Raw genomic sequence first — 18,986 nt, 5'->3', positions numbered from 1 at the left:
GACCAAGAAAGTTGTACTTGATTCGCGATGCTTTCATCTGGAACAATCATCTGCACTATATAAAGAGAGATATTTTACACGAGAGTATATATTTTTTAAACCGTAAAGGCTAAAAGAGGAAGAAAGAGAAGAGACTTACCCACAGCGAATATATTGATATTGTCAAGTGACTTCAATAGCGTCCGTGCGATTGTTTTCAACAACACCGAGAAACTGTTCCGTCAAGTATATTCGCCCCGATGCCGTGGGACATATTCAACACCAGACGGGACATGTGTCCCAGCATTTTCGACATAAACCGGGTCAACGGTTTTCCACTTCGAAAAATGCACTTTCTTCGCCATAATTGCAATCCATACGCGTGTCCAACAAAAGCCACCCGGCGAAATACTACACAAGCGAAATGGGTTCGCACGCTCGATCTCTCGGGTTATGATCCCGACAACATCAACGTCAGCGTGGAAAACGACGAGGTGCGGGTCCAAGCCTGCAAGACAAGGCGAAATCCGAACGGAATTTCGGAGATGACCAGGCGTGTTATGCTTCCCAGAGGTGTGGACAGTCGTAAACTGAAATGTTTCTTGCGGAGCGATGGTCGCCTCGCATTGAAAGCTCCCCTTAGAAATGCTACTACAAACAAATCTCAGGAGTTGAAATGCCTGCAACTTAAAGAGGAGATATCAAAGACGAACTTAAGCACTGACATTAAAACATCGCCGAAAGAAATTTCGAAACAAGAGTGTGAGGAAGGGAAAGACATTGAGATGAAATCTAGCCCAGTGGCTGTGCTCTGCTCTTGTGGAAATGCAGAATATAAGCGAAATGACGACTCCGAAAACACACCACTAACACCTGCTGCACCAGAAGAGCAACCGACTTACTACGTTGAGGAAAATCCGGAAAAGAATGAAGAAAGGAGAGAAAATGACAGCAAGGATTATGAAACAACAGATGAAACAATACATCACGATATTACGGTTGAAGAGGAACATACTGAGACACCTGGTCTGGAACAAACGCAAATACATGAAGTCGACAATGAAGATTCTAATACTGACCCAACAAAGCCGTTTGTTGCAACACGATTGGCAGAAACGGTAACTTGTGTCGCAAGAGCTAAACCGTTCGAGTTCGAACTAAACATATCGGACATTCCCATTGAAAATATTCAAGTCCAATGTAAAGAAAATACGCTATACATTGACGCTGTGAATGAAACCAACGATGGCGGCGTTTACTCGAGAACTGAAATCCATAGACGGGTGGCTTTGCCCGAGGACTCGGACTGTTCTAAAGCGCGGGCTACTGTCGACGGTGATATGAAACTACGATTAACTGTTCCAACAAAATACGATACACCAGAAATTATGCAAATTCAGATCCAGCATGAATGATCGTTATACGATTTAAATATTTTGTGATAATCATGGCTTATGTATTGAATATTGTAAATGTGATCAATATAATTGTGCACCATCTCGAACATTCATGTTTTGTTTTATTACATGTACACTACATGTATGTTAATATAATACAAATTAATGGATGTGTTTGACTGCTTGTATTCATACGATCTTATATGTTAAAACTCAATGCACATGTCCTATTATCGAATTATTTATGTTGTAGGGGGTTTAATAAAAATATTTAAATTAACAGTATTGTTTATTTACTACAAAACATGCGGCATGGTATAGCGTTATTATATATACTTCAATATTTAAGCAATTGGATAGTCAAAAAGAACCTGCCGATCACGAGCATGTTGTACAAATGCATTTGAATAACTGACTACTTTTGTTTGAACAAAAAAGGACTGGGTGGTCAATTTATAAGCTAAACCCTAGTTAATTATATGTGCAATGCTTAGAATGGGTAAGACTTGGTGCCTACAGAGGTCAACCGAGATGCAGTATTAGTATTGATTCTGACTTTATGATCACGAGTCTGTATAAAACTTCACCTGGAATACCTGCTGCCTCTATTCAACTCCGCCGAAAATATATTGCTTGCATATACAGTATAAATTCGCCAAATACTAATTCTATATGATAGTCATTATCAGAATATAAAAAAATATTGAATTTCTTAGTTCCATACTACTTATGGATGGTGGATGGTTTGTCATAATGGTACAGTATAAAATCGCAGTCCCTTGTATAAGATTGGTTTCATTTAGGGTAACATTTTCAAACTTTAAAAGAAAATATTAGTGTGGTAACTTGTGACAAAATGGAAACAGTTTTTTATAAGTAACTGTAAATAAAACCAAACAACATCATACTCCAAGATTTTAAACGTAAGAAAAACTTATACATTTTCAAAAAGCGAAATAGAATTGAACATTTCATGAAATTGTATTCGAAACATAAATAGAACAACTTTCAAAATAAGTGTTCAAGAGAAAGTAGCTGTTTTGGATAGAGGCAATACTGGAAATCAAGGGAGAGGGCATTGTGTGGTATAATAATAAGATTGTCCGTAGCGTGTATATTATCAAAAACTATTCGACATATTTTATACCGTGTTGAAATGGAAAGATTATAACTGCTAGAGTTGCATCCCTTATTTAAAATTTTGCCATGTCCAGTGGTTCGCAACAAGTTCTGACAGTTTACATTTGTAAAGTTTAAATAGCAGTTAGAAGGTATAATATCCAATTTTATAATGAAATATATTATAGTTTTGTGTTGTTGATAGGGAGTCGTTATTAAACGAATCCATGTACAAAAAAAATACCTGGGACCAATAATTAATCTTCTAATCTAGGCACAATAATGCGCGTTTAGGGATTTTTTTTAACATTTGGACATTCATTTTGTTCCCATCGCCCAAACAAAAATTGTCAAAGGCTCTGAAGCGGCTTTTTATATGGACTAGGGGTCTCCCCCTCCTTCTGCCTAAGTAAACCATTTGGTTACCCAAGTGAACCACTTATACATTGTATAGTGGGACACTTCTTTAATAGGGTGCGAATTACACCTATTAAAGAAGTGTGAATGACACCTATGAAAGAAGTGACAAACTGGACAATAGATAATAGGTGGTGTTATAAATAAATGAACACATAAAACATGAAATTGTCAGTCAAATTTATAATAATAATTGTTAGGTAAACTAAAACGAAAATGAAGCACTATGAAAAATAAGGGATAAAAAAGCACATGAAATTGAAACAAACAAGAAAAAATATTAGTGTACATGAAAGTGAAACAAAAAATAAATGATAACAAAACAAATACACACATAAAAGTTTGCAAAGTAATAAATAATTTATTAGTGCATGAAAATGAAACAAATAAGAAATAATAATAGTGTACATGAAAGTGAAACAAAAAATAAATGAAAACAAAGCAAATACACACATAAAAGTTTGCAAAGTTATACATAATATATTAGAACATGAAAATGCACGCATAATGTTCATACAAATCATTCGCCGTCCTTGCCACAGTCCTGTACGGAAGATGGGAACGGCCCAAGTCCGATGAGATTGCTAGTTTCCCTCAGTAGTTGCAATATTGTATAGCTCTCGTTATTCTTATACTTGTCCTACATATCGAAGAGGCGTTCTTCTAGTAATTAAAGAATGTTTGTGTCATATGTCACTCTGATCTGAGTAACCTCTATAATTATAATAAGCAATCAAGGCCACTTAAGACTTGTGTTTAATTATACCCAAGCTCACTTGTTTTACACACAGTTTGAAGTGTTAATAACAAATAGAAACCAATTTTAAATTAATAAATTAGTAGATATATGCATAAACAAGAAATGTGTTTTATAATGTATGTATTTTATTCAAAAACTTTATACATGGTATATTATGTTAGGACATTGGATAATATCATCACTGGATTATCACAAAAACAAAGGTAAAAATTAACAATGTATTCAATAAAATTACACAAATACAACTGTATAATATAATGTTTAATGCTTTATTTCTAAAATAATTTAAAAGATATTAAACATTATTAATATGTTCCCTATATAATCTATAGATGGTTCACTTCATTCGACTAAATGGTTCACTAAGACCATGTTCACTTCGGCAGTGGTTCTCTTCGTCCGACATTCTACCTCACTACCTGGTATTGGTACCATAAAAGAACCGATATATATATATATATTGTTTCGAAAAAAAAGCAATTCTGAAATCAATATTACCAAAATTCAGCCAAAATACAGCAGATATATAAAATATTGTCTGGCGTGGGTAGATATTGATGGGGTACAGGGTAACAATTTATACTGACTCTGTTGTATCACATTTTAGGTATTATTTTCAAAATTTGTTTACCTGTCATTTGAACCGATTAACATCAAGAATAATGTTAAAATTTACATTTTTAATAAACATTATTATATCATAAAAAAGTCCTCAAATATTCTGGGCATAACAAAGTAATTTATATGATCAAAATGAAATGATATTTTTAAAGTTTTCTTATAAGCATACCATTAAAAGCTTTAAAGAACAAAGATAATGCCATTTCTGCTTGTTTCTCTAAAAAATTGTTACATGTCTGACATTTTCCCACAATACTTAGACTTTTGGTGTTTGAACTAAAGCAGCTTGCACATGAAGCAATATTTAATATATCTTATAATCTACAGACAACTAGCTTGAAGTTTATCAAAACATTTGTGTGTCATATTGGTATGGAGCTAAATGGCAGATCTTCTGGCTTAAAGCCTTTATATAATTATTACTATTTTTAGGCTTGCACTCTGGTATAAAATGGAAGAAGTCCAGAAAAATGGAGAAACCACAAACAAACCTCAACTTTCACATAAAGATATCAGCAGAGATAGAAAACAAAACAAAAACACAGAGAATTCTGTCTCCTGTCTATGTGAAGGTGATTCTGGTTCCAAGCTCTTGTTTCGGTGTGGAACATGCAAAAGAAAGTTTAAAACATTATGTTTCCTCCACAAACATTTGATGTCTCATCTGAGATCTACAGGGTCTTATCATTATGATGATGTATTGAAAACAGCATTTCCAAAGTATGAAAGTTGTTGCAGCTCTACACAAACTGAAATGTTCTTTGAAAATTTGAAAAGAGAGTTTCCTGATGATGATATCATATCTAGCCAAACAAATGATGTTAAAGATTCTGCTCTTGATCAAGTAGATATGGATGTTGAAAGTGATGATTCATTTGCAAACTCTGGGGATTGCTTTGAATCCGTTTATTCTGATGTGGTTAAGGTAGATAGAATATCAAAGAAAGGTCTGCAAAATAGTCTAAGCAATAAAAAAGCTCCTGACCATTTAAATGGTTCTAAACAAGTGCTAGAAGCCTGTGATGAAGACAGCTGTAGTACTTTAATCATTGAGCCTGTCACATTGAACAAAAGAGATGTAAATGTGCATGTGAACACTGCAAGAACCAAAGGGAATAAAACCATTGCAAATGGAAGCCATAACTCCCCAAAAAGACTGATTAGCAAGAACAAATTCATCTGTGACCAATGTAAAGTAATGTTTCGAAATAAGAAAGAACTTCTGAAGCACGAAAGTAAAACCCATAGCAATGAGCTTAAATTCAACTGTGATAAATGCAAAGATGCTTTCATCCGAGTAGTTGATTACAAAAAGCATAAGTCAAGGGCTCATTCCCCAGCTAAAAACATCCAAAAAGACAAGAGAGCTCCAAGTGGTCCAGTGGATGATATTGAAGTTAAAAATGAAAAATCTGTGATAATAAAAAGGGAGGAAACTCCAGGAACTAAATCTAAAATTAGAAAAAGAAAGTGTGAAGGAGCAAAAATAAAGAAGCCAAAAGAGAGTGGTCAACAGGAAGGAAATAACCCTCATACTTGCGAGTTATGTGGATATGTAATGCCTCGATCCAAGGTGGCTGTACACATGAGACTTCATTCAGGTAACTTCACACAAATATGTGCTTTATTTGCTAGAACGAAGTGGCTCATTTTTACAGTAAGGCTGAATTAATAACTTTAGTGCATTCTTCAATCAACTCTCACTTGATTAGACTTTTGAGAGGAAAAAATGTTGTAATACATCTTGTAGAGTAAAACTTAAATGAGATAGATTCAACTACAAAAATCTTAATGACTGTTGTGTTCAAGTCTTGGATGCATTTGCCATGCTGGTTTCCTTCGCTTTACAACCAAATGTATGCAACCATACATCTGTGTCCCTGTGGCTCTGTGGCTAGAATTTGGTTGCCTGGCAGATAGCGCTATATTGATTTTTGCATCCAAATGAACTGTTAATCCATTTGCAATTTCTGTGGACAGGGACTCACCTTCATCATTTTTCACTATCGGTTAACTTATTCTGTTTTTTACCAGACAGTGTTCGTTTTGATTCAGGTCGATGCTTTGGTAAAGAGGGCTCTTATGTGGTAATCTCAAACATTAATATATAAAAATCCCAATGTTATGACTGTATAAACTCCAAGTAAGTTGTTCATAATTAAAGCACAAAGTATAATCAATAATATCTGCCATTGTATCCACCATTTCAGGAGATCGTCCGTACAAGTGTGAGCAGTGTGGTAAGGGACTGATCAGCTCCAGCAAGCTCCAAAGACACATGCTCATACACGACGAGAAAAAGAAGCATGCGTGTGACATCTGTGGGGCGGGATTCACCATGAAGTACAAGCTGAGGATGCATATGCACATACACACAGGTCAGGGACAGTTGGAATTAAATATTTCTCAGCCTAAGGATCCAAAACCAGCTACAGTCCCATTTTATTGTATCTGAACCAATGAAGTACTCATATGTAAATATATATTACTGACAAACACCATAAAATATAAGACAAACATTTATATATGATACATTCTAGGAGGAATCATTTTTTTGCTGAGGTCGAATTGTAGTTTCTTCCATTTTCTTGACCGTCCAAATGTATATAAGCAAACATGTTGATATATGTATAATTATTAACATTTCTTGATAAAGAAAGGCATCGATCAACGTCAGTATAAAGACAAAAAAATGTTTCTTGGATTTTTGGTTTTATTCATCAAAATTTTACACTTAAAGGGTCACTTCCTTTTTAAGGGTCATATTATTAGTTTTTGATTTTTATGCAATGTGAACAGATTGCTTAAAAATACAAGTTCAAACTTGTGTTCTGTTAAATGTAACTATATAAGAAATATCTGATCAAAGTTAAATCATTTTGTTGAAAAATGTAAGTAACGCCATAGAAAATCAGATGATATAAAGTTGAGTTGTTGAGTTTCTGTTCAAGTAAGTATCTGTCAGCTTCTGTTTAGTGTTTGCTTATTATCATAAATAACATAACTTTATTTGAGCACATTTTGAAGTGCCACCAACATACCGTAAGCTCTTTAAGAGCATCCTATTACTATATTTTTGTATACTTCAAATAATTCCCTTTTTAAAGATGGCTATTGAAGAAAGCCAACAAGAACATTATTTTTTAATTCAGTTTGAGATTGCATAGTGAAGGTTTGGTGATTCTCTTTCAGGAAAGAAGCCATACCTGTGTTCTATCTGTGGGGCTGAGTTTAACCACAGTGCCAACCTGGCCACACATACTCGCTGTGTCCACCTGCAGGTGAGGCGATAGGGTGTGATACTTAAGCATTGGAGGTTAAAGAAAGGGACTCATAGATTGGCACCAAAATTCATCTAGGGATTGATCATATTTTCATGCGTGTTTATATTGTATGAATGCATATTGGCATGCATGCAAATTCCATGAAGAATACCGAAGCTTCTTTGGAAATTTGCATGCTGTGGTTTCTACTTCATAAATTCTTGTTATCCTTTTTTAGCCAAAATGTCTTCTCGGTCTATAAATTCTATTAATTGGTTACAAGTTGAAATACTTAATAAATTCTACAAAATAGAATAACTACTCTATAAATTCCAGTATTTGTTTTCAAGCTGATATATTTACTCTATAAATTCTAGTAACTGTTTACACATCTACATGATTGTTTGCAGGTTAAGCCATTTCATTGTGAGATATGTGGGGGTAGTTATGCAAAGAGATCACAGTTAGATGAACATGTGCTCAGCCACTCATCTGAGAAACACCACACTTGCAGGTATAAAACACGGTGCTTCAAATGCCTAAAAAAGAAATTTCTAAAGATTTCTACAATACACAGTACTTGCAAAACCTTTTTCCACTGCCTGATTAGTTTTAGCTTTTTATCGCAGCGAAACAACATGAACAAGTGTTTTGTTCCTTTAATAACAATATTTATGCAGGTGTTCTTTTGTATTGACAAACAAGAAAATATTTAAAGCTGCACTCTCACAGATATACCGTTTTTACAACTTTTTTTATTTTTTGTCTTGGAAAGAGAATTTTTTTGCGTTTTCATCTGCAAACCAATGATAAAAGATTGCTGACAAAAGATCAGATCGCAGATTTTCATATTTTCGTTCAAAAAATTATGTTTTATGGCTTAAACTGTTACTAACGGTTTAAGAAAAATGCATAAAACATCAATTTTTTAACTTAATTATAAAAATCTATGATCTAATTTTTGTCAGCAGTCTTATATAACTGGTTTCCATGCATTTTCACAAAAATTGGCTTGTTCCAAGACAAAAAATAAAAAAAGTTGTCAAAACGTTCAATCTGTGAGAGTGCAGCTTTAAGGGTGAGAATGGTCTAGTGGGTAAGGTGTCCATCCCTCACCCAAAAGGTTCTGGGTCTGATCCCCATCAGTGGTACTTTTTCATGGCTTAAGAAGGACACTGTTCTAGTTTCTGCCAAGGAAACAGACTCGAGAGGGATTCAGCACAGAGCTGTTATCTCAATCAAGCTAAAATAATTTTGTTTAATCTAAAACATGAATATATCTAGTCATGTTAAAGTACATTGGTCAAACTACTTGTAGTACTTGTACTATGTAGTACTATCTCCATTGTTTGTGTTTCAATTTTAAATATGCTCAAATTCTAGATACTGTGGGAAGTCATTCAAGTACCTGAAAGGCCTTAGACGACATGAGAAAAACCACTCTGATGATGCAGGGAGTTTAAAATGTGACGACTGTGGAACAAAGTTTACCAGAAAAGACACACTTGACCGCCATCGCTTGATCCACTCCAAGGAAACCATGCTGCATTGTCCAACATGTCAAATCACCTTTGAAAACAATGACGAATTTAAGGAGCATATTGATTCCCATGTGGAAAAAATCCAATATGAGTGTATACTTTGCAAGCAGAAATTCAAAGTCCCTGGGAAGTATTACACCCATATGCTGGCCATCCATAACATAAGTAAAGAGCTAGCTAGGCAGGTACATTCAGATGTAAAAGATGGTCAATTTTCCCAGAAAGTGGCGGAGCTTATTGCTAAAGCGGCATCCCCAGCCGATCCAAATCTTCCTCTTCATTCTGAAGATAACGTCTCATTCACATCAAAATCATCATCGGTTCCTTGTTACAATGTAAACCAAGTAGTCTCAAACATTATTGAAGAAAATAAGGCATCTCTGAATGCCCTTACACGAGCTGCCACAGAAAATCTTCGCCTTCATAGCCAGGATGTGAGAGAAGAGGAAAAAAATATTCCCCTTGTGCCTCCAATCAACCCACTGGTTTTGTTTGAAAAATCAAACAATTTACTGCCACTTGACCATTATGGAATTGATGGAAAGTCACAAGGTCAAAGAGCCCATCCTATGAATATTACTGACCATAACTATGGTCAGTCACTAAATAGTTTGGACCAAAGTATTCATACTGTGCACAGTGGAATGCAGCATTCTGATTTAAATGTGGGCCATCTTCAGTCCTTGAATTTACCAGATAACTTCAGTTTAGGACCTCATAATTCCCTCACATGTCATGGGGTAGGGCATCCATTCATGGCAAGGAACATGGTGAACTTTGAACAAGTTTCTGACCAGCATTCAGTCGAGCAAGGAGCTATAGAAAGTTTGAGAAGACTGCAGGAGAGCAGTAATCCGCCATTGTCTGTTGCCATGGCAACAAGCTCTGGAATGATGTCAGTGTCACAAGGTCAAGGTCATATTCAGTCTGCCCAGGTAGCAGACAACAGTTCTGCAACTAACTATCGACTACAGAATCTTTTCTGATAAACCATTTATTAAACCATTCTGTTAAGTGCTTATAAAGTTAATGTGATACCCGTCCATCTTTACATGCATATGCTTGTATAGATTTATGCTAACCTGTTTACATTCTATGCCATATTTTAACAGTGCATATGAAATTAATGATATTCTTATAATAATAATTAAAAAGTTATAAGCGTAGCTCTCTGAAATATGGCTTAAACATATTATGGATGCTTTATAAATGGCCATCGAATTGATATTTGAATTGATTTTAGATTAACCGTTCTTACTTTGAGAAAATATTTGTTGCTATATAACTTGAGTTAGAATTAACATAATTTGTGAATTTATTTAATCACGTTCATTATTGTGCAAACAATAAATTAAGCAGAGCACTGGTATTTATTATCAAATAATGATAGTGAGTTAATTTTGGGACCATGCCCAAGTGGTCAAGCTTGACTGTTGTGTAAATTAATTCCATTAATGTTTATATAATAATTAGTAGGTTTATGTCACGTGCTGACAAAAACTTTTAAAAGTATTTTTTTTACAATCATGATATAAATCCGTAACCATGTTTATGGGCATATTTTCTCACAGGTAAATCACCTGAGTAATTTTATAGCATTATGGTCACTAACAAAGTCTGGGCTTTTTCCCAATTTCTCGATTTGTACACACTTCATTAGCATGAGGAACCATCCTCTTGGTGTTTCAGTATAATATGGTTATGAAGACCATGACATACAGTACTGTACTGTATTGTGTATACCTCAAACAACTAACTGATATTTTGCAAGATAAACGAAAGTGCCTGGGCCTAGGAAATGTTTGTACATAAACCCACAAAAGACCCTGATAGGAAAATCACTACCTTGCATATGTTAGACTTCTATTTTGGCGATTTAAAGTAAATAGAGCAGGCACACTCATTTAGTGTTTGCCGGTGCATCTGTTAGAATTGATATACATAAAATTAATGAGCAAAAAGTTTGAAAAATCCTATATTGTCATTGTCTGACACAAAAAGATTAACACCAAGTATATGCTACACTAGTCCTTGGTGGAAAAATAGTCTGAGTGAAATATACTCAATAAAAAAATTGGGTGCATTCACCAGAAAATTGGGAAAATCCTTGATTGTAAGCCCAAACAAAAAAGCAAACACCAATATTTTTAGCTTGACTATTCGAAGAATAAGGAGAGCTATACTGCTCACCCAAGAGTCGGCTTCGGCGTCACACCTTGGTTAAGGTTTTGCGTGCACACATAGGTTAATATCTCAGCAACTACTTGAGGTATTGCATTGAGACTTTATACAATGGTACTTAACCATCCAACCTTCTTAATTAACCAAGTTAGATAACTCTATTTTGCATTTAATGCAAAATAATTGCCCTTTATTATTTAACTTAAAATTTGTGGTAAAGGTTTTGCATGAAATCCACATTTAAAGGGGCTGTACTCCGTATGATAAATTAGCGGAATTTTTTTTTTTTGTCCAAAACGGACATCAACTTGGCACGATATGTACAATGCATTGAAACTTACTAACTGAAGTACCACATAGTTTACAATTTATTGAAGTTTGGCAGTTATTTCGTATTTTTCCATTAAAAAAGATTACTGGGCATGTCTACCAGGTAAAATTTATTCCTTATGCACGTTTGGCTAGTCGGTGTTATCACGTGATATTACCGAGGTAGGTTTATAGCTTTATTATGTCACCCAAGCAGAGTAAGCCGTCGTGGCTCAGTGGATACGACGCTGGACTGCAATTTTTGCGACACAGGTTCGAACCCGGTCTCCAACACAATTTTTTTTCACATTTTGGTACTTTTTTTTACAATTATGATTTTAAAGCGTAGCACATTCTATTAGATAATTGTCCTGAGATTAGTTACAGAAAAAAACGTTTTTTGATGCCAATCTGGTGTACGGTCCCTTTAAGTCAATCTCTAGGCAAATATATCATGTATTGCATGAAACTTAAGACATGTATTCCCAACTATCTAACCTACTGAATTAATGAAGTAAGATAACACTTTTTTGAATATAATGCTAATTATGGGCCTTTATTATTTGACTTAGAAATACTGGTTAAAGTTTTGCATGTAAGCACACATAGAATGATATCTCAGCAACTACTTGATGTATTCCATTGAGACTTTATACAATGGTACTCAACCATCCAATCTACTTAAATAACCAAGTAAGATAACTCTAGTTTGCATTAAATTCAAAAAATGGCCCCTTTTTTATTCGACATAGAAATTCTGGTTAAGGTTTTGCATTTAACCACTTTTAAGTCAATACCACAGCGAATACATCATGTATTGCATTGAAACTATACACAAAGGCTTCCAACCATTTAACCTTCTTATTTAATCAAGTAAGATAACTCTATCTTTCATATTATATAATTTTTGCCCCTTTATTATCCGACTTAGAAATTCTGGTTCAGGTCTTGCATGTTAGCACACATAGGATAATATCTCAGCAACTACTTGATGTATTGCATTGAGACTTTAAACAATGGTATTCAACCACCCAACCTAATTGAATAACGAAGTTAGATAACTGTATTTTGCAAATAATGGCCCTTTATTATTAGACTTAAAAATTCTGGTTAAAATTTTACATGTAACCACATTTATGTTAATATTTCAGCACATCATGTATTGCATTGAAATCTAATCTAACAGTGATCCATGCATGTATCGCCAAAACTTTTCAATCCTTACACTGAAAAGCGGCGGGAATAGTCGAGCGTGCTGTCTCTGTGACAGCTCTTGTTTAAAGGTATAATTATGTTGTTAATATTAGTTTTTGCTTGTCCTAAATGAAAGAATGCAAACATGCCTGGAAATATGTTTTTAACTAAGTGTTTTAATTTTTCCCTAAACAGCCTTAACTTTTTACACATTTATGTAAGTGGTCTTTAATTGGACAATAAAGCGGGATTGGCCCACCAATAAAGCGGTATTCCAGATTCTGGTCCAATAGTACAGCTACACCCGTATTCAGGATTCAAAATGGGCAGGTAGTGACACACTCACCAATCTATTTCGTAAAAGGGTAGTTATAAGTTTCACAAATTGAAGTAATTTCCTGAAAATGTTTCATATACAGTGTTCATACTAAAAGTATACCATTTTTATCAAAATAATAATAAAATAAACTTGGTTTCTCAATATTTATGCATTCGACTATAAGATTGAACATCGGTTTGAACATCAGATGATCAAGTCAAAAAGAGACAGCCAGAAACTCAAAAAACAGAAAGTAAGCAAACTTTTCATTCATAACTACATCAAATAATGCCATATTAATCCCTCAATAAATGTAATACTTGCATGAAATTTCAACCATGAATCATTGTTACTTGTCTGGATTTGAGTCGCGGTACAAAAAAATTCTTGAGCAAAATCCAGCTACATGTGTAGTACACAGTACCTTAAATTCATTTACCGGTACTTTGCAAATTTCAACAAATCTATAGACACTTCAACAACAATCATATGCTAAACAATCTCAAGACACAATATTTAAGTTGGAAATGCATACTTAAATAAAAATCAGACTTCTTGGGGCAAAAAAGGTACTTTTTGAACAGACAACAAAAAAACAGATTAAATTTCATAAAGGCATGCCAACAAAAATTGCCGACCAAAGGTAGTGTTTTGGTACAAGTAAAGATCAATTTCAGGCAGTTGAGTGTATGTTAACCTCACTTACAAGTTTCGTACCTCCTTCACATAACTGGACACAGTATCTTACTTTAGTTAATTGTACATTTGAACTGGACACTCACATATATAAGATACGAAATATAAAACAAAATTCTAACTAAAATAACTGTTAAACATTCAGCATTTAATTATTATTCAATTTAACAAATCTCATCAGTTTTCTTTTTGAAAAAGGGACAATTATTAAAATCAGTTATTGACCTTGCTAAACATGTGTGCATTTTATCTTACCAGTTTTTTTAATAATTTAAATGTTTCTTTGAGGAGTGTAAAGGTTAAAGTTTTTGCATTTCTTTTTTATTAAAGGTACCTCTTCGGCCATGCAATACATCCATGTCCAGTCTCTGGCAACATGTGGATAAATTGGCATTATTGATCTCAACTTATGACCAAGGTTAAAGTTAATGCACGCCAACATGGATGCAATGATGCCAGGGCTATGACAATTAGACTTTTCTTTTTAAAAAAGATGAGCTAAAAAATTACTTTTAAACTTGACTTAACTTTCACTGCAATTTAAAAATGCTTTGGTTATTTTGTTTTTAACATAATTCAATCTTAGTGACACACATCCATAAGCATCCTACATTTTAACATGTATATACTGGTGCATATACAAATATAAAACTATAAATATTCTAATTGTTCACATAAAGGGTTCCACAACATATATGTACATACAAGTAACTCATTCATTTTATAATAAACTTAACCTTTTAGCTCCAAATGCACATGTATTATGCACATCAACTAACATTGGATGGAAACAGATATTTAACAGAATAAGAAAATATACATGTTCCAATTATATATTATATAGTATAACAAACATTGATTTTGAAAACACGTAAAATTCAGTCTTAACTTCATCAATTAATAGTCTGATCGAATCTTTACCCTTTAAGCCTAAAATTGAATTAATACAGAAACAGATACATGTACCAGTACTTTCATTGAATTTCAAAACAGTATCAATCTGCTGTGCGCCACATGAATATGTTTTTGAAGATCTTTCAACTTTTCAAATCTGAGGTAACAGATTTCACAGACAAGTTTCGTTTTACAGCCGTTATTCCTCGGCTTACCAGTTATGCCCGGTAAACAACCAGCATTTGGTGGCACTATGCTTGAATAACTAGTACCTGCAGTGGATGGAGTTTGATTTATATATGGAACATTGTTTTGTGAAACCATTTGAGGCACACTTTTTTGTCTACCGTTCAAAACCCTAGTTGTTCTTTCAATCTGAAGATGAGCCTTGCGCAAGTGAAATGTATGCAATTCCTTTGATTTTGACAAAGTTATTTTGCCTTCTGTTGTACAGGGTAAGCATTTGTAAGATCTTTCAGTAAGTTCGTACTTGTTCGCAATGTCTGAGAAGAGAGTTATCTGTTTTTTATCGGTGACATGATGTTCATAACGGTAGTGGCAGATGATTTCAATTTTCATGGAATACATTGATGAGCACAGCACACATAGATGAGCTGGGTTGGTGGGCTTGAATATTTCAGGACTACATAAGTGTGATGTGAGATTGGCATGAAATTTTACTATATGAGTCACTATTTCCGAAATATTCGTTAGATCGTCTCCACAAAAACAACAGTGGATTTTCTTCAAATTCTTTTGGTTGCAAAATTTCATAAATACATAGAGAAACAGCTCTAAGATATCATGTTGCCCAGAGGGAGGACTAACTGTAGAATTAAAATATGACTGTCCCGATTCAAAACCATAACTTGAATAAAACTCTGAAATCAGTCTGTAATCCATGATATCATACTTTTCTTTAGTGAAACAGAGAGGACATAGATGTTCATTGCTTTTATATCTGTTAACTCCACAGACAAAGCAAAAGCATGGTGTTTTATTTTGATTTGAAAGATCAACATTACTTGCTGCCTTTCCTGTGCTGATACCAGCAGTTTTCTCTGGAAATTGCTGTGCATCTCCATCAACCTGTAGCTTACAACTAGTGGTAGTATGTAATATAGTTAGTTCTTTTTCATCATTCTCACAGCTTTGAATCATAGTTTCAAAACTCTTGCTCACAGAATCAATCATAGACATCTGATAATCTACATCAGCCATCAAATCCTGCAGTTCTTCTGCACTCATCTTGTTCAAATCATCATCAGTCATTTCCGCCACACCAGAGCAATGCTGATTAGCAAACTGCAAGACATTGCCCAATGCTCCAGCATCTTCCTCATCCTCATCGCCTGACTCTATATCCATAGATTGGCTTCTGTCTAAACTGTGGCCGGAGGGTTTGTTCACATTTTGTTCAACTTCTACTTGCCTTTTTTCAGTTTCCACCTCAAATTTTATATCGGTTGCATATTCATCACAGAAATTTTGAGGTCCATTAGCCTTGATGGTCAGCCCACTACTGGGATCAAGCATTAGGACATTGTCTTCTTCAAGGACAAATTCACTTCTTCCTTGATTGGGTTCAATTTTGATTTCATCTGTGTTCAAGGTTATGAAGAAGCTTTCCCCATCTTCTGACTCTACCTTAATTTCATTACACACCTCATCCATATCTTTTTTGATAGGGTTGTCAATTAATCCATTGGTAACTCTGAAATAGAAAACATGTTGTCAGTTGCCATGGTGGAATTGCTTAAAGTAAAGTACTCCCAAGTAAGATTTTCCACAATTAATACAATTGTTTTAATTTTAGCACTCACCAATTATTTTTTTGTATTTTTAGCTATTAAATACACAGTTACAATCTACATCAGTATTAAATTAATATTTTTCATAAATGAATTACTAAGTAAGTATCAAAAGATTATTTTTTTGGTAAATGTGAATGTATTGATTTCGAATAAGAGTGTCACTTTAATAATGAAGCTACATACTCCTACTATGATGCTCCAGATGTTTTTGAGTTCTCAAACTAAAGAGATGTTACACTTGTAAATTTATGGAAAAGAGGCTCTATTTTTATAAATGGAAAAGTTTTTCAGACTTCCATGAATGCATATCCTATCTGCAACTGATATATATAATTATAATTATAAATTGCACAATTCCTCACAGAAATGAAATAGCACAAGAAAGCTGATCAGATGTTGGAATAGCTGCAGCCAATGACCACTACTAACTAGTATTAAGCAATTTTATCAGGATCACTGTTTTTCAACTTTTTGTATTAAAAGTGCTAAGGAAACAAGTCAACTACAACAATAGAAACAAGATGGAGAAAAGAGACAGGGTGTCATTTATTCCACTTTTAAACACAACGGATATTTTTTTTGCCTTCAATTGAAAGGTAGTGTAGCGAAATTGGGCCGAGCGATACGTTGTTAAACTGTTGTCTGCTGCTTTTACTGTAAGACATAGGATTTTGCTATTACATGTATACACTTTCAGTTTCGGTTTTATTAGTTATTTGTTATTATCAATTGTTATAAAAGTAATATATTTCTGTAGCAAGTATTCTTTAAAAGAACAAAAGGAAATAGTAATTAGTCAAAAACATATAATTATATATATAGTATTTGGAATACTAATGTATTTGATATGCACTTTGCTTAACTTTTAATATGGGGTATGAAATTAGTTTAGAGAGTGAATTTCTCAATACAAACAACAGTAAATGATACAACATGATTGTAAATTGAAATAAGATGGTTAAATAATTATAATCATGAAACAAACAGCGATTTATAGCAATAATGTTGTTTGCTGAAAATATAAGGCGAAATCCCTGCGAAAAAGACTTAACGTTGAAAATGGACTATTCCAACTGGTTAGAACCGTCCAATGTGGTCACGTGATATCGTGAGTATAAATACAGCAAACTAGCGGGTTTTGTTCATTCTTGTGCTGGCTTCTGCGAGAGAAACAACTTGATAAGACAAGGTGTAATATATGTGTTATCTCTAATAGGGATTAAACACTTTTTGTCCTAGCGGCAAATATACATGCTAATTCCCTAGGGGTTTATATCGAACTATCTATATTAATATTGATATAAGTATGGTATAAACTGTAAACCCAAGAGTATGAAATAGAAAAGCGCCTCCTTAACGATAGAAGTAATGAAAGTAAACTCAAAAGTCCTTACCGTACATTGACATAATACTATTAGAACAGTTTTTAAGTAGAAAGCTAGGGATATCGAAAAAGTAAGATAATTTGATATGTGCGTCTATGAAAACTGTAAACATTCCAATCTTTGTTGATTTATCATTGATTGAACGATAATTGTTTTCACTATCCAATCATTTTAAATAATCATTAGTGCAAATTATTTGGCAAACTAGCCAAAGAGGAAAATCTTATATATACAATTTGAAAGTTAGCCGTGGCACGTTACAGTAGTTTGTTTAAAAAAAAAAAAATTAAAAAAAAAACCTTGTTCATGAATTTTTAACAATATATAAATGCTATGACTTATTTTATAAACTAACAAATGACCTGACACTATTATTTTCTGTTATGTATCCCTGTAGTTAATCCAATTTTGGCAGATATCTTGAACACATGGATTCCATAAGAACTCTACCAAATGTACACCCCCCCCCCCCCCAAATGGTCAGAGCTGAAACAAATTTGGCGTTGTAACTACACTTTAACTGAAATGAATTCGTCAAAATGAAAACTGAGTTTTTAAAGTATTTGATGGGAAAACAGATATCCTTGAAACAACTTTCAAATATTGGTGGTACATGACTTCTTCTCAAACTATACAGCACTATCGAAAAGGCATATTGCCAAAAAGTACCCATAATTACTTCAAAGTACCCATAATTACTTCCATAGCATTTAGGAGAAACAGATGTCTTAATTGCACAAAATTTGTCTATGCTCCTTCACGATGGCTTGAACGACTACAGTACGTCAACGATTTGTGGCGAGTTAGATAGCATTCAGCCAATTTGAGACAATTTTAAACCCTTTAACTTTACATCAGATGATAACAATATTTAGGAAGCGGAACTCACATTAGATTAACTGCTTGCAATGGGAATAGATTGTATTAAAAAATACCATTAAGTTTAACAAACATGGCAATTTTACTTATAAGGGACGTAACTGTAGGGTGATTCATTCTCTGTCAAAACGTCCAAATTAATCGGCCTTCACCCAAGCACGATTGATTGTATATAGAGAGAGAGCGATAGATAGATATTTAGAGATTTAAAAAAAAAA

The 18,986-nt window shown here is 33.9% G+C and overlaps 3 protein-coding genes across 4 annotated transcripts; 2 read left to right on the top strand and 1 right to left on the bottom strand.

Annotated features, from left to right (window-relative positions):
• The first annotated feature begins 98 nt into the window (after positions 1 to 98).
• LOC128235227 (uncharacterized) lies at positions 99 to 1,650 on the top strand. Its single transcript, XM_052950005.1, has one exon. It carries the CDS (start codon positions 240 to 242, stop codon positions 1,392 to 1,394), a length of 1,155 nt encoding a protein of 384 aa, XP_052805965.1. The 5' UTR covers positions 99 to 239; the 3' UTR covers positions 1,395 to 1,650.
• A 913-nt stretch (positions 1,651 to 2,563) lies between these two features.
• LOC128233721 (zinc finger protein 471-like) lies at positions 2,564 to 10,635 on the top strand. Its single transcript, XM_052947537.1, has 6 exons — positions 2,564 to 2,647; positions 4,726 to 5,894; positions 6,504 to 6,671; positions 7,486 to 7,574; positions 7,967 to 8,070; positions 8,940 to 10,635. The coding sequence occupies exons 2-6, from the start codon at positions 4,745 to 4,747 to the stop codon at positions 10,081 to 10,083; spliced, it is 2,655 nt and encodes an 884-aa protein (XP_052803497.1). The 5' UTR covers positions 2,564 to 2,647; positions 4,726 to 4,744; the 3' UTR covers positions 10,084 to 10,635.
• Positions 10,636 to 13,250: 2,615 nt separating this feature from the next.
• LOC128233830 (uncharacterized) lies at positions 13,251 to 18,854 on the bottom strand. 2 transcript variants are annotated; one of them, XM_052947686.1, is made up of 2 exons: positions 18,779 to 18,854; positions 13,251 to 16,404 (listed from the first exon to the last, which is right to left on the bottom strand). In XM_052947686.1, the coding sequence occupies exon 2, from the start codon at positions 16,362 to 16,364 to the stop codon at positions 14,781 to 14,783; it is 1,584 nt and encodes a 527-aa protein (XP_052803646.1). In that variant the 5' UTR covers positions 16,365 to 16,404; positions 18,779 to 18,854; the 3' UTR covers positions 13,251 to 14,780. The 2 variants fall into 2 exon arrangements, with proteins under 2 accessions (XP_052803646.1, XP_052803648.1); XM_052947688.1 differs by lacking the exon at positions 18,779 to 18,854 and adding an exon at positions 17,557 to 17,662.
• Between the last annotated feature and the right edge of the window lie 132 nt (positions 18,855 to 18,986).

This window comes from Mya arenaria, chromosome 5, assembly GCF_026914265.1.
Source record: "Mya arenaria isolate MELC-2E11 chromosome 5, ASM2691426v1".
Classification (NCBI taxonomy): Eukaryota; Metazoa; Mollusca; class Bivalvia; order Myida; family Myidae; genus Mya; species Mya arenaria.
The sequence above is the reverse complement of the archived record's forward strand: the minus strand, read 5'-3'. Positions and strand labels throughout refer to the sequence as shown.

What these genes read in the sequence shown, in the direction of transcription:
- LOC128235227 (XM_052950005.1), top strand. Translation starts at nt 240, where the DNA reads ATGCCGTGGGACATATTCAACACCAGACGGGACATGTGTCCCAGCATT.
- LOC128233721 (XM_052947537.1), top strand. Translation starts at nt 4,745, where the DNA reads ATGGAAGAAGTCCAGAAAAATGGAGAAACCACAAACAAACCTCAACTT. An exon ending in ACACATGAGACTTCATTCAG is followed by an intron (nt 5,895 to 6,503) that starts GTAACTTCACAC and finishes CCACCATTTCAG; the next exon opens with GAGATCGTCCGTACAAGTGT. An exon ending in GCATATGCACATACACACAG is followed by an intron (nt 6,672 to 7,485) that starts GTCAGGGACAGT and finishes ATTCTCTTTCAG; the next exon opens with GAAAGAAGCCATACCTGTGT.
- LOC128233830 (XM_052947686.1), bottom strand. Translation starts at nt 16,364, where the DNA reads ATGGATGAGGTGTGTAATGAAATTAAGGTAGAGTCAGAAGATGGGGAA.